General features: G+C 38.4%; 1 protein-coding gene across 1 annotated transcript in view; it reads right to left on the bottom strand.

Annotated features, from left to right (window-relative positions):
* Positions 1-5945: 5945 nt before the first annotated feature.
* LOC127508566 (uncharacterized) overlaps positions 5946-14583 on the bottom strand; it is a 144343-nt gene continuing 135705 nt past the window's right edge. Inside the window, exons 4-7 of the mRNA XM_051886655.1 lie at positions 12652-12972; positions 11584-11904; positions 11367-11505; positions 5946-11271 (exon numbers count right to left, since the gene is read on the bottom strand). Of these exons, the coding sequence (XP_051742615.1) occupies positions 11408-11505; positions 11584-11904; positions 12652-12972 (740 nt within the window). The 3' untranslated portion in view covers positions 5946-11271; positions 11367-11407. The remainder of the gene's footprint in view (positions 11272-11366; positions 11506-11583; positions 11905-12651; positions 12973-14583) is intronic.

Below are 14583 nucleotides of genomic sequence, written 5' to 3' on the forward strand. Positions count from 1 at the left end.
TCTATTTATACATTATACATGTGTTCATCATGTGAAAAGTTCCTTGAGGGGGAGAACCACAAGCAACACAACTTATTACTGGTTTTTGTTTTTGGTTTTTGTAGTATTGTTTTGAATTTATCTCACCAGTGTGTAAGACTATGTTGTAGTATATGTGTTTTTGAGGGCTTGTGTGTGATGTCTGAGGGCAAAGTTTGTTTTTTCAGCAAGAGTGAATGGTTTTGGGTGTAGAGCTTCATTTTGACCTGAAAATAGGATGTTTGGGGAATTGGGAGAGACATTATGGATTTGTGTTAGTTTCAAGAAATGTGTTTAAGCAATTGAGAAAAACTGTAAAATCATGCTTTGTTTTGTGTCCACAAATGTTTTTGTTTATGTACTATATTGTATTTAGAATATGTTCTGATTTCCAGTGCAAAATGTAACCTTTGGAAAGGCTGGATGTATTGAATGGTTTTACAATGTGGTGAGAAATAAATTTTTTCATCAATGTGCAGTACTGGGGCCGTATTCACAAAACATTTTATCTTACCGCTAAGAGTTCTCCTAAATGGCAGTAAAAGTTCTTAGCTAAGAGTTTTCTCTTAAAACCTATTCACAAAGCTGCTGAGACCAACTTTTACTAAGGAATAGAGAGAAGTCTTACAGTTTTTGCCCGTTGCTTGAACACTATAGACACATGCTTAAACCAAAGTAACATAACTTGAAGTTGTTGTTACTATACCTTAAACAAAGTGTAACCATACCTTAAACAAAAGCGCTGCTTTGCACTTTAGTTGCAATTCTGTAACACACTTGCTCCTTTCTGCAACACACTTGCTCCTAGACACTACACACTATTTCATACATAAGACACTTAGTTCAAAAACGAAATCTCAGGGTACCATTGGGAAAACACATCTATTCAAAATACAACACACATTGGTTAATTGAAAAGACGTTGACACACACCTGAAAACACTTACTTACAAAACTGAACACCAATCAGCCAGCTACAAAAAGGCCTCAGTTAAGCCATTTTGAGAACTTTGCAAGCATGGAGGCAGGGAGAGCTAGAGGCAGAGGAAGAGGAAGACAGAGAGAGAGAGGAGGACGTGGTCGAAGAGGCCACGCAAGGACCATTATTTCGGATGACATAAGAGCAACTTTGGTGGACCATGTCATAAACCATGGCCTGACTATGAAGGAAGCTGGGCAGAGAGTCCATCCTGATCTAAGATGTTTCACAGTTTCATCCATAATAAGGACATTCCGACTGGAAAACAGGTATGTCTTCAACTCTCTACTCAGACTGTATCTAGAGTATTTACAGTACTGTACCATATCACGTTACTGTATCACATGTATTGTATTCCAGGGTGGCTAATGCTCCTCTTCCAACAAAAATGGTAGTTTTGTGAAACATACCGTGATAACGTGTTGAGATGTTTCAGTACTGTGTATGGTAAATACAGTAAAGTTCAGTATACACAGTACTGTAAAAAAAGATGCAAACAAGAACAATTTGTGGTTGCATTTTTCTACAGAATGGCTAGAAGACCTAGTGGGGGTGGACGCCAAAGCCTGTTCACCCAACAGCAGGAACTTGCCATAGTGAACCTAGTCAGAGCAAACAATGCAATCCGTCTCCATCAGCTACAGCAACAAATACTTGCAGATAGGCAAGTATTCAACAACATAAATCGAGTAAGCATTACAACTATCAGATGCATCTTGGTAAAGCACAACATGACCATGAAGCAATTGTACAGGGTCCCATTTGAGAGGAACAGTGTCAGGGTCAAAGAACTTCAACATGAATATGTACAGGTAAGTGTTTCAGTCCTTCACATTTACAATAAAGAATGGGTGCAGTCCAGTAACAGATGAATATGTACCACTGGATTAGTACCACACAGATACATTCAGAAAGCTACACAGGTACCTGTGTGGTGGGGTGGGTCGGTTCTGTATATGTAGTAGTGTAAGTGTGTGCTTTGAGTAAAGCCATCCACAATATGTATTTTTTGTTAGAGAGAATCTTGGACATGGATGGAGCTGCCCAGCCGCATGAATGTATTTACATTGACGAGGCTGGATTCAACCTTAGCAAAAACAGACGACGGGGACGTAATATAATTGGCCAAAGGGCAATTTTGCACGTCCCAGGGCAGCGCAGGGGGAAATATCACATTGTGTGCTGCCATAAGTCTTCAAGGCCTACTGCACCATCATGCCAAACTGGGTCCCTATAATGCGCAACACATCATCACATTTCTAGATGCACTTCATGATGCAGTTGGACAGGATGGACCAGAGCAGCCCAGGTTTGTTGTTGTCTGGGATAATGTTAGTTTCCATCGGGCTGCTCTGGTCCAGAACTGGTTCACCAACCATGATCATTGAAGTTCTGTACTTGCCCCCTTACTCGCCATTTCTAAATCCTATAGAAGAATTTTTTTCCGCTTGGAGATGGCGCGTATATGACCGCCAACCACATGCCTGTATGCCTCTTCTGCAGGCAATGGAACAGGCCTGCGGAGACACTGTGGTGAGGTCTATCCAGGGATGGATTCGACACACAAGGGGATATTTTCCCCGATGCTTAGTGAGAGAAGACATTGCTTGTGATGTTGATGAGATCCTGTGGCCAGACCCCAACAGACGGCAGGATCCATAAGCCCACTTGCGCACAATTGTGTTTTTCTGTGTTCACAGTAGTGTATTGTTTGTTTTATTTTTGATTTAACTGAATTTACTGTACTGTAAAATATACTACTGTAATGTAATGATTTTGAAATCAGTATTTCATTTTTTGGTTGTTGTGAAAACATGCCCTCTGTGGAACTGAATAAAAACATTGAAAATAAAAGACTGCAGTTTTTTATATAAAGTAGACTAGTGTGTTGCTGCTGATCTGAAAGTGTATTCATATGATGCAAGTGGGTATCATTTTGTCATCAGAGTGACATTTTGACAAAGGATTGTTAGGTTTTGATAGCAGAGTTTCAATTTGACATAGATGTGAATGGTTTATTTCGCAGTGTTGCGTCTTATTTGCTTGTGTGTAGAGTTTTGACACAATGAGCCAAATTTAGCAAAACGTGTGTAAGCAATAGGCAAAAACTGTATTGATTTCATGTTATTGTTTCATCGGATGACAAAAAGACCTTTATCCATGATGAAAGTGGAGCGGGCGGTCGGTGAATCAGCTCGCCAAAAAATTACGAAAATGAATCTCAGACATATTCGGATTCGATTACATTTCTCACAGGACTTCTGAGTTAGCCGGGAAGCAGTAATTTTCCGATTCACGAACAAATGTGGAAAAAATTCGTAAGTAAACTTGGCTGCGCTGTGTTTTTGACTCTCAAAGAACCGGTTCATAAGAGTCATTTGTTAATGAAGCTGACTACACTGGGCGCGCAACCATCATGCACAGTCTATTGAAAGACGTGTTTTCTTGCCATTATTTTGCGTTACGCTGTCTTTTTTTTAGGTCATCACATTGAAGCGCCACTGCTGAAAAGCAGTACTTGAAACACTGTTTACATTTATATTTTATTCTATGATAATTTTGGGGTGGCAAAGCTTTTTCTTAGGGTGGCAGTTGCCACCCCGGTAGATCCGCCCCTGCTGCGGCAGGAACGTTAACTTGTGCTTGTGAGAGAGAGTCATTCTCCGCGATGATTGGCCGAGAAGACGTAACATGTTCAAATCTTTACTGATGAGTTTATGAAGTTTATTGTACATCACACATTAACCTCTGATTGTATGGGTTAAAGTTCAGTGAATAAAGGAATAGCAAATGAGTTACCACATTCAATGGGCCTGATCTCTTTAGTTTAATAACACGACATGGTTTCAGAAGTAAAGCGAAAGTAGACGCGCAAAAGTGACGGGAGGCGAGTGAGAGTGGAAAAATGGCGGTAGTTTACAGTTCAGCTCCGGAAACGTTCAACTTCGCAAAACCTCAAAAGTGGGAAAAGTGGATTCGGCAGTTTGAAAGATTTCGCCTGTCCAGTAATCTGCATGTCAGGTGAACACATTAATATACTGCATGGGAGACGAAGCAGCCGCATGAATACGAAACTGTTAAAAGAGACATTCAATAGATTTTTTTGTACCCAAAAAGAACGTAATCTACGAACGAACAAGATTTAATCAAAGAGTGCAGCAGCCAAATGAATCAGCTGATAATTTCATAACAGCCCTGTATGCTCTTGCTGAAAACTGTAACTATGGTGCTCTTCACGATAAACTGCTCAGAGATAGACTAGTAGTTGGTCTAAGAGACAGTACACTATCTGAGAAAGCTATTAATATGGCACGACAGTCAGAGGTCATAAAAAAACAGCAGACTGACATAAGAGGTGAGACAAAATGTAGAGCGGAAATTGATGCAGTGGCTGCAAAAGCAAACAACAAAAAAAACCAAAACAACAAAACAGAGCCCGTCAAAATTCAAAAACAGCAGTTTTCCCAAGCACGCATCAACCCCATCTCAGATCAAAAATGATAAAAGCCCCTGTCAAAGATGTGGAAAAACACCTGGTCATGGAAAATGGCAATGTCCAGCCAAAGATGTTTCATGCCATGCATGTGGGAAAAAAGGGCACTACAGCAAGATGTGTAAAACATCCAAAACAGTGCATGCTATTGATGCAGAAGAGTGCAATGAATCATCAGAGCCCTGGTTTTTAGGCACAGTAGAAGCGAACCAGGAAGCTTGGGCCGTGGAGCTGTTCATGAAACACCATAAAGTAAAATTTAAAATCGACACAGGCGCAGATGTTACAGTTGTCCCAGAGTCTACATTCAGAGAGATAACAAAAGGGACAATTACTCTGGAAAATGCAGATAAGCCACTGCTGGGGCTAGGCGGGGCGCCACTTTCTGTAATGGGGATGTCCCATGAGTCACTTAGCAATGTTGAGCTTACTGTGCAAGAGAATGTAAAAGATCTGCACACAGCATTTCTAGGTTGGCCAGCAATTTTAAAGCTCAGTTTGGTAGCTCGGCTCGGCAGTGTGGATGCAGACATGCTCAAAAAAATGGTAGGTATGGTACATCAGCCCTACACCATCAAGCACAAACCGAGTGTGACTCCATAGTCCCCTAGGAAAGTTCCACTTCCTTTGCTGGGTAAAGTTAAGGATGAATTAGAGCGCATGGAGCAGCTGGGAGTCATAACAAAGGTTGAGGAGCCGACTGACTGTACCCAAGAAGAACGGAAATTAAATGAGGCTGTATGTAGGGAGAAGTACATTTTACCTTCTGTAGAGCAGACGCTTGGACTGCTTTGCGGGGCCAAGGTCTTCAGTAAATTGGACGCAAACGTGGAGTTCTGGCAGATTCCACTGTCGGAACAATCAGCCAAATACACAGCATTCATAACCCTGTTTGGAAGATTTTTTTTCTCAATAGGCTGCCGTTCGGCATTGCGTCAGCACCGGAACATTTTCAGAGACGCATGTCCGTGGTCATTGAAGGACTGTCTGGGGTAGTGTGCCACATGGACGGTGTGCTCATCTGGGGTGAGTCTCAGCCTCAGCATGATGAAAGACTACACTCAGTGTTGGCTAGGATTGAAAAAGCTGGGATCACACTGAACTTGGAGAAGTGTAAGTTGGGCAGACGGGAGGTCAAGTTTCTGGGTCATATAGTTTCAGAATTATATTAATTAACTATTATATTTTCAGAATTACTAAGAGTTTCAAAACTGAACACGTCTGGATTTCTTTGCAGCAAATGATGGAGATGGAAATGCTGAAGCACCTTGTAGGTATTTTCTGACTGAATCTGTTAAAATATTGAAGAGAGACATGAGCTATACTCTATACTGTTTAAAATAAAATATTAATTTAATTCATGAATGCTAGATTATAGTCCTAGTCGTGGTCTTTTTCAAAAGACATTTAGTGCACTTTTTGGTGAATTAAAAGCAAGCAGTAATAAAACTGAAATTAAAACAACATTACAAAAGCTTACATTTATTTAAAGAAAATAAAGTTAACTTAAATAAGCAGTTAACTCTAGCAAAAACGTTCCACAGTGTCAGTGTTGCCAGTTAAGATGTTCTAAAAAGGCTATTTCAAAATACTTCATAAACATCACAGGCTAATACACTGTGAGTAACTTGTGATTCTTACCTCTCTCTCTCTATATATATTTATTATTATGCAATAACAAATATAAGACAAGACAGTAATGAACAATACAATACAATAATAAACAAAGGAGCAGAGGGTTACATAAAACAAAAAACAAAGAAAGCTAAAATAGCTTATATGATTTACACCATTGCAGAGTCTGCCTTAGAATTTTTTAGAGTTATTCAAAGAATTTAAATACATATCAAAATCTTTCTTGAAAATAAAAAAAAGAAGTTTTCTTTGAAAATTTACACTTGTGAATATAAAATATGGCCAGAAAAAGCAGCAAGTTAAGAATAGATTTAAAATTACATGGATCTGATTTTAGAGAGTTTGATTGTTTGATGTTTTTCTGTTTTCTCCTGTGCCAGCAGAAAAGCCCAGCTTATGCAGAAAAACCATACCTTACAGTGGTGTGGGGGCCACCTGCAGGCAAAAGATTACAATACATAGCTACTCTGGGTAATCAAAGGTTCCCTTGACACCATTTAGGTCTAAATTAAAACTGGCTACTTGCAAACCTGCCCATACACATAGAATTCCTGAGTCTTTGGATGAACAGGTCACAGGTTTTAAGTGCATTGCCCCATTTTCATTTACTAATACATCCTCAAGTTGGGCATGCAGAAGGGTAGGTACAAACCTGATTCCAAAAAAGTTGGGACACTGTACAAATTGTGAATAAAAAATTAATGAAATAATTTACAAATCTCATAAACTTAGATTTTATTCACAATAGAATATAGATAACATATCAAATGTTGAAAGTGAGACATTTTGAAATGTCATGCCAAATATTGGCTCATTTTGGATTTCATGAGAGCTACACATTCCAAAAAAGTTGGGACCGGAAAAGTTAAATGTACATATAAGGAACAGCTGGAGGACCAATTTGCAACTTATTAGGTCAACTGGCAACATGATTGGGTATAAAAAGAGCCTCTCAGAGTGGCAGTGTCTCTCAGAAGTCAAGATGGGCAGAGGATCACCAATTCCCCCAATGCTGCGGCGAAAAGTAGTGGAGCAATATCAGAAAGTTTCTCAGAGAAAAATTGCAAAGAGTTTGAAGTTATCATCATCTACAGTGCATAATATCATCCAAAGATTCAGAGAATCTGGAACAATATCTGTGCGTAAGGGTCAAGGCCGGAAAACCATACTGAATGCCCGTGATCTTCGGGCCCTTAGGCGGCACTGCATCACATACAGGAATGATACTGTAATTGAAATCACAACATGGGCTCAGGAATACTTCCAGAAAACATTGTCGGTGAACACAATCCACCGTGCCATTCGTCGTTGCTGGTTAAAACTCTATAGGTAAAAAAAGAAGCCATATCTAAACATGATCCAGAAGCGCAGGCGTTTTCTCTGGGCCAAGGCTCATTTAAAATGGACTGTGGCAAAGTGGAAAACTGTTCTGTGGTCAGACGAATCAAAATCATTGCATTCCTTCTTTATTCACAATTTGTACAGTGTCCCAACTTTTTTGGAATTGGGTTTGTAGAAGCAAGATGACCCATCAGTTGTAGCCATAACAGTGACCTATGCAAATTGTAGAAATCATGTTATAGGACAAACCACTTTATTCGCATATGCTCAATTGAGAAAAGGAATATTATTGGATAGGGTCACAGGAGTAGTGAAGGAAGTAAAATCAGAAGAAGAGAACACTTCTTAGTTTGGCAATATAAGTAGAGTAAGCATGAATGATTGTGACTCACTGACGACTAGCAATATTAAACTAACACAGACCATGTATATATCAGTGAGTGCAGCAGAAAAAGCAAGTTGTAGCCAACAATGTACGCCCAACAATATTCCACACACCCAATGATCCCTCTTAGTAAGGGATACAAAATATTACAAGAATAATGGAAAGACTAGAATAGAGAAGTAACTGGAGAAGACTGGTGGGAAGGAATTACAGGAATGTTTGTGAACGTGGAATATTATGTGATGATAATAATGATTGTGTTGTTTGCATTCATTTTGCTTTGTCTTTGATCCATGTATTATGTCAACAGTCCAAAGGGCTGTGAAGACTACTGTTGGAGCAACAAGAAGATATGTATCTGCTAACTAGAATGAATGTTTTAAATGTAGTTTGCTTGTAATATGTTCAGGTACTACACCTGTAAAAACAGCCTTTGCCTTAGAATTAGGATGAAGCAAAACACTAAGTCATAAATGACTTAAAGTGGCCATTGTTAAGAAGAAAGTGTTTTGCTTTGTTTCTCCTTGATCTCTTGTTCTGTTTTTAAGTTCTTCTTTTCCTGTTTTTAATCTGTTGTAGTCACGTACTATCTTGTTATTTTCTATAAGAGCCACACTGTTCTATTCATGCCTATAAGGAGTTATTCACACTTAATGCTTATGTAAAATGTGATGTGGCTACCGGAGCTGATACACGGCCACTCTAGTCAATGCTCTTGTTTACACCAGCCGCGCCGCGGGGCGTTTTAGAAGCGTCCGGTTTGATTGTGTTTATTGATATGCCATTTTGCTGTAGCCTACAGACTTAGTTAAAAGTCCAGTTATGGACAACAAGAAGTTTTTCAACTTCGAATCTCTTGTCGTCAGTTTCTGGCCTCCTAGTGATGTGAAATATGAGCGGGAGTTTACACAGGGTGATTATTTTAACTTTATTTTGTATTTTAGCTGCGAGGCGCCTATCTTTAGCGAAGCGGCGTGGCGAGCCGCTTCTGGGCCGCTTCTAAAACGCACCGCGGTGCGGCTGGTGTAAACACGAGCATTGACTAGAGTGGCCACGTATCAGCTCCGGTAGCCGCGTCGCAGCCGTAACGACCATAGTTTATTATAATGTCTATGGGTTGGATAAATTGTTTACAACTTCCGCTTTGAGTTCTTTCTTTCAAGCAAAAATATGTCAGAGCAACACTGAAGACATGAATACTTTGCAACCTACATTCACAATTAGCCATATTATATTAGCTATTACATACACAATTAGCTGTTACATTCACTATTAGGCTATATTATATTATATTATTTAGTCTAGTATGATAATTATGTTTAGATTTCTTAGAATGCCTTAGGTTTGAAGGCATTTTCTTTAGGAGGTAAAGGACATTCACAAAAAGCAACGTAAATAAACAATGAATTTTACATTCTGTTATTGGTTTAACCCGTTTAATCCCAAATTTTTCCCAGAGATGACATGTATGAATTTGTATGGTATTTGTAAGGATATTAAACAATCAATGTCAATCATGTAAAAAAAAATATTGAAAAGTCCATGAAAAATTGGGTTTTATGACCGGTCACAAAAGTGACCGGTGGTAGAACACAGGGAGTTTAATTCTATGGTGTCAATGCATTTAAAAAATGACAAACCTCCAGCAATTAGTTTAAAGATTGGGTTAAATAGATGAAATTAGTGTTTTATAGTCAGACAGACAGATAGTCAGACAGATAGTCAGACAGGCAGATAGTCAGACAGACAGACGGATAGATAGATAGATAGATAGACAGACAGATAGATAGATAGATAGATAGATAGTCAGACAGACAGACAGACAGACAGATAGATAGATAGATAGATAGATAGACAGATAGATAGACGGACAGACAGATAGATAGATGGACGGACGGACGGATGTCACCAAGGATCAAGTAAATCCAAAACTTGACTTACGGTCAGTCTGAAATAGAGTTTATGAGAATAACATATAGGGGACATAGACTCCCTGTGTTATATCACCGGTCACAGTTGTGACCGTCTTCATTTATCTGCAGTCTGACAACAGAATAAACTATGTATTAATATAATTTCAAAATGTATGTATAGATAACCCTTTCATGATGATGTGTGCAAAAAATGTATGAGCTATTCAAAAATTTACTTAGAAAACATAACTGTCATTTCTGAGCTTTAACGCCATCATCGTGTTAAGATGGCAGTACCAGGAAATAAATGTGTGTGGTCACATGACCAAACTACACAATAATGTTAGACCTGCCCAGAACTCATGCAGACATCTTAAATTTGCATTATAAATGAACATGTGCTTCATAATAAGAGTTGCTTTTTAATACCACACCAAAATATGTGAGGAAAATTTGTGGTCACAATAGTGACCGGTGGGATTAAATGGGTTAATTTGTTAAGCAATGTATAATGAGTTCATGACTGAATATAGGCTATGCCTGATGAAGGTCATGGGACTGAAACGTTGTGATAAATACATTTTTTTTTTTTTTTTGATACTTTTGTAAGCTCTGATTGTGTGCGGGACTTTCTTTTGTTTTTAACTATTAATTTTCTGAAAGTCATCAAAGAAAGCCAGGTTACCAGGTTCATTACATTTATGTACAACATTCATTCTCAATGTTGTCTATGCTGAAAACAGCTCTGTCAATGTTTTTGTATCGGCACGTTCACTTACGAATTACACTAGGCCTACAGGACTCACGAAAATGATAGACTGTATTTTCAAATCTTCGCACCAAAGCGGTTTACGAAGAAAAAGAAAAAAATGTTTAGCTACGTGGAGGTTACACTTCTTAGCCCAAACTTTAGCTCTTATACAGCAAAACACAGCAAAATTTAAAATTGCAACTTAATTACCTATTTTGTAATATGTTCAAGATCCTAATATTTTAAAATATTACGATATTTAGCTCTGACAAATTATATTTTAAATCATTATTTACAGTCCCCCTGCAGTACCTACATGGCCCACTGGGGGTTTGGAGCACAGGTTGAAAACTGGCAACACAACTGAAAATGGAAGAGCACTTAATACTCCTACTAGTATTAGAATTAAACACACCCTTTTAAATTTGTTCTTTTTTTTTTTTTTTTTTTTTTTTTTACTTACATTTGTTCATATAAACCATAAAGTAGCATATGTTTCTTTCATTCACTGTCAACCGGACTTGGCTGCAATATTTAATCTGTTTGAAGCCTCATTAATTACAGCATTTTGGGATCACTCAATAGGCCTATTCATAGCTTTCATAAATGTTATCATCAGATTTGTGTACCACACTTTTATTCTCTGTAACATTCACATTGATATAGTCCTCTTCAGAGTCATCATGATCCATGTTTTTTACCATTAGATTCTACATTTTCATAATCAGCCTCATCATCATCTTCATTTTTGTTGTCCTAGAGACATTGCATAGAGATGAAGGGACATACAGTTATTATTAAAGGAATTGATAATAAAGACATCTAATAGTTTTTATGAAATGCTACGTTACCTTTTTTTAAAACAGCACTTCAAATGAGTTTCCTTATTCTTTTATTTTTGTCTTCTCTTGACCAGGAGGATGATTATGAGGACAGACAATAAGAGCAGCACAGCTGACACCACAGCACCAATGACAGGAAGCAGGGAGGCTGAGACAGACACATGGTTTTGAGTTAAACTTTCATTATCGGCAGTCCAGCTTGTTTCAGACTCTTACACATCAATACCTGTGATAGTGATGACCAGCAGTTCAGAGGCAGATGAACAGAAGGAGCGTGAGGACAAAATGACTTCATAAAGACAGCTGTAGTTTCCCTCGTGTGAATAATCTGCCTCAGGAAATGAGAAGGAGGCAGAGAGATCGACAGCTGACTGACTCTTGGTGATATTTGATTCCTTAAACAGGTAGAAGGAGCCTCCAGTATACTGAGATTCAGTGGAACAGATGATAGTGAAACTGTGACCCCTGGTGATCACTGGCCCCTGAGGCCCAACATCAAACTGTCCATCAGGAGCAATGCGGGGAATGCTGGGCTGCTGCAAGTGCACTAGAAAACAAGAATACATTATTTATATAGTTACAGAATCTCAGGTATAACGAACCCCAATATGTTATGTTTATGATGTTTTATTATTTGTGGTCTTTAAGTTATTTTATTATTATTTGTATTATTTTTGTATGTTTGAATGTGTATTTGATGTGAATTTGTTAAATGTAATAGGGTGTGGATGAGGACTTTAATTTTGACAGCGTGTTCTCTGAGTGCAGCGGATATATGGCATGTATACCTTATTGTGTTAAACGCTCACGCTGACCAAGACACAGGTGTACGGTTGATTTATGGAAAGGTCTTAAGGATTCTACAAACTTTATAAGCTTAGCTTCTGGTTTAATGGGGAACAAGGGAACAATCATCCCTTTTTGCATGTAGGCATACATAGCGGTTTTGTTATATCATTAATGTTTATTTTGTTGGTTTGATTGTTTGGTTTATTTTCTTCCTTGTTTCAATTTTTCAATATTTATTTATTTATTTATTCCTTTCTTCCCCTAGCTCTTATGGTGGTTCATGGTGCGTTGTTGTCTGATGGCTCTACAGAATGTGAACAATAAACTAACTGTGAATCATCAGTGAAAGAGTCAACTGTTTTATTAACCAGGACGCTACATCAAGCATTAAATTCAAACAGCTTTAAATAAAAATGGCTTCAAGAACTACATCTTGTCGGGATCAATATTTAATCCACAGCCATTTTGCAAATCAGCAGTACAAACACAAAAAAGACATCAGTACCTGTGATAGTGATGACCAGCAGTTCAGAGGCAGATGAACGGAAGGAGCGTGAGGACAAAATGACTTCATAAACACAGCTGTAGTTTCCCTCATGTGAATAATCTGCCTCAGAAAAGAAGAAAGAGGCAGAGAGATCGACAGCTGACTGACTCTTGGTGATATTTGATTCCTTAAACAGGTAGAAGGAGCCTCCAGGATACTGAGATTCAGTGGAACAGATGATAGTGAAACTGTGACCCCTGGTGATCACTGGCCCCTGAGGCCCAACATCAAACTGTCCATCAGGAGCAATGCGGGGAATGCTGGGCTGCTGCAATTGCACTAGAAAACAATAATACATTTATATTACAGAGCCTCAAGCATTAAATTCAAACAGCATTAAATAAAAATGTCTTCAAGAACTGCATCTTCTCGGGATCAAAATGTAATTCACAGACATTTTACAAATCAGCAGCACAAACACAAAAATAAGAAATCAATACAGAATGAATTCATTTAATGCATTTTAATGCAACTAATGCATTTATATGATGTAGACAATGAGCTGAGATTAAACACTCACCCACAGTGATTTCAACAGTGTTACTCCAAGGTGACTTTATAATGCTGTTTTTGTAGGAGTAATTACAGCTGTAGCTGCCCTGATGTGAGACGCTTACATTAACAAGGTTGAAAGTCACACTAGATACATGTTTCTGAGAGGATAATATAGATGATCCATTTATGAAGAGGTGGAATTCAGCATCAGCATTGCATCTTGGATTAGGTGTTGTGCATCTGAACTGAATGTTTTCTCCAGGAGAAACAGCTGCATGTGTGGAGATCAGGGAAAGAGAGGGCTTCTGCAGGTCACCTGCTAAAGAAACAGGCATCCATTTAAATTGCATGTTAAAGGGTTAGTTCACCCAAAAATTAGAATAATGTCATTTATTACTCACCCTCATGCTGTTCCACACCCGTAAGACCTTCGTTCATCTTCGGAGCACAAATTAAGATATTTTTGTTGAAATCCGATGGCTCAGTGAGGCCTCCATAGCCAGCAATGACACTTACTGTCTCAAGATCCATTAATGTATAAAAAACATATTTAAATCAGTTCATGTGAGTACAGTCGTTCAATATTAATATTATAAAGCGACAAGAATATTTTTGGTGCACCAAAAAAACAAAATAACGACTTATTTAGTGATGGCCGATTTCAAAACACTGCTTCAGGAAGATTCGGAGCGTTATGAATCTTTTGTGTCGAATCATGATTCAGATCGCTTGTCAAACCACCAAACTGCTGAAATCACATGACTTTGGCGCTCCGAACCGCAGATTTCAACACAAAAGATTCATAACGCTCCGAATCTTCCTGAAGCAGTGTTTTGAAATCGGCCATCACTAAATAAGTCGTTATTTCGTTTTTTTGGCGCACAAAAAATATTCTCGTCGCTTTATAATATTAATGTTGAACCACTGTACTCACATGAACTGATTTAAATATGTTTTTTGTGCATTAATGGATCTTGAGAGAGGAAATGTCATTGCTGGCTATGCAGGCCTCGCTGAGCCATCGGATTTCAACAAAGATGAAATCCGATGATGGTCTTATGGGTGTGGAACAGCATGAGGGTGAGTCATAAATTACATCATTTTCATTTTTGGGTGAATTAACCCTTTAAGATGAAAATCATGAAATACATGAAGCTTAATGTAATTTCTATTGCTCAGTTCTCCCATAATGTCAAGATGCAAAAGATTTGACTTACTTGAACAAACAACACCAGCATCTTTACCATGATTACAGTTGTGTTTTCCTAGTCCTCTGTGTGAACATTGTGTGAGTTTTCCTTCACCTCCCGAGCATCTAACATTATCCAGCCAGATCGATCCACTGCCTTGACCAAAGGCAGCACTATGAGGTGCCACTGATGGCTGATCCACACT

The sequence above is a fragment of the Ctenopharyngodon idella genome, chromosome 3, assembly GCF_019924925.1.
Source record: "Ctenopharyngodon idella isolate HZGC_01 chromosome 3, HZGC01, whole genome shotgun sequence".
Classification (NCBI taxonomy): domain Eukaryota; kingdom Metazoa; phylum Chordata; class Actinopteri; order Cypriniformes; family Xenocyprididae; genus Ctenopharyngodon; species Ctenopharyngodon idella.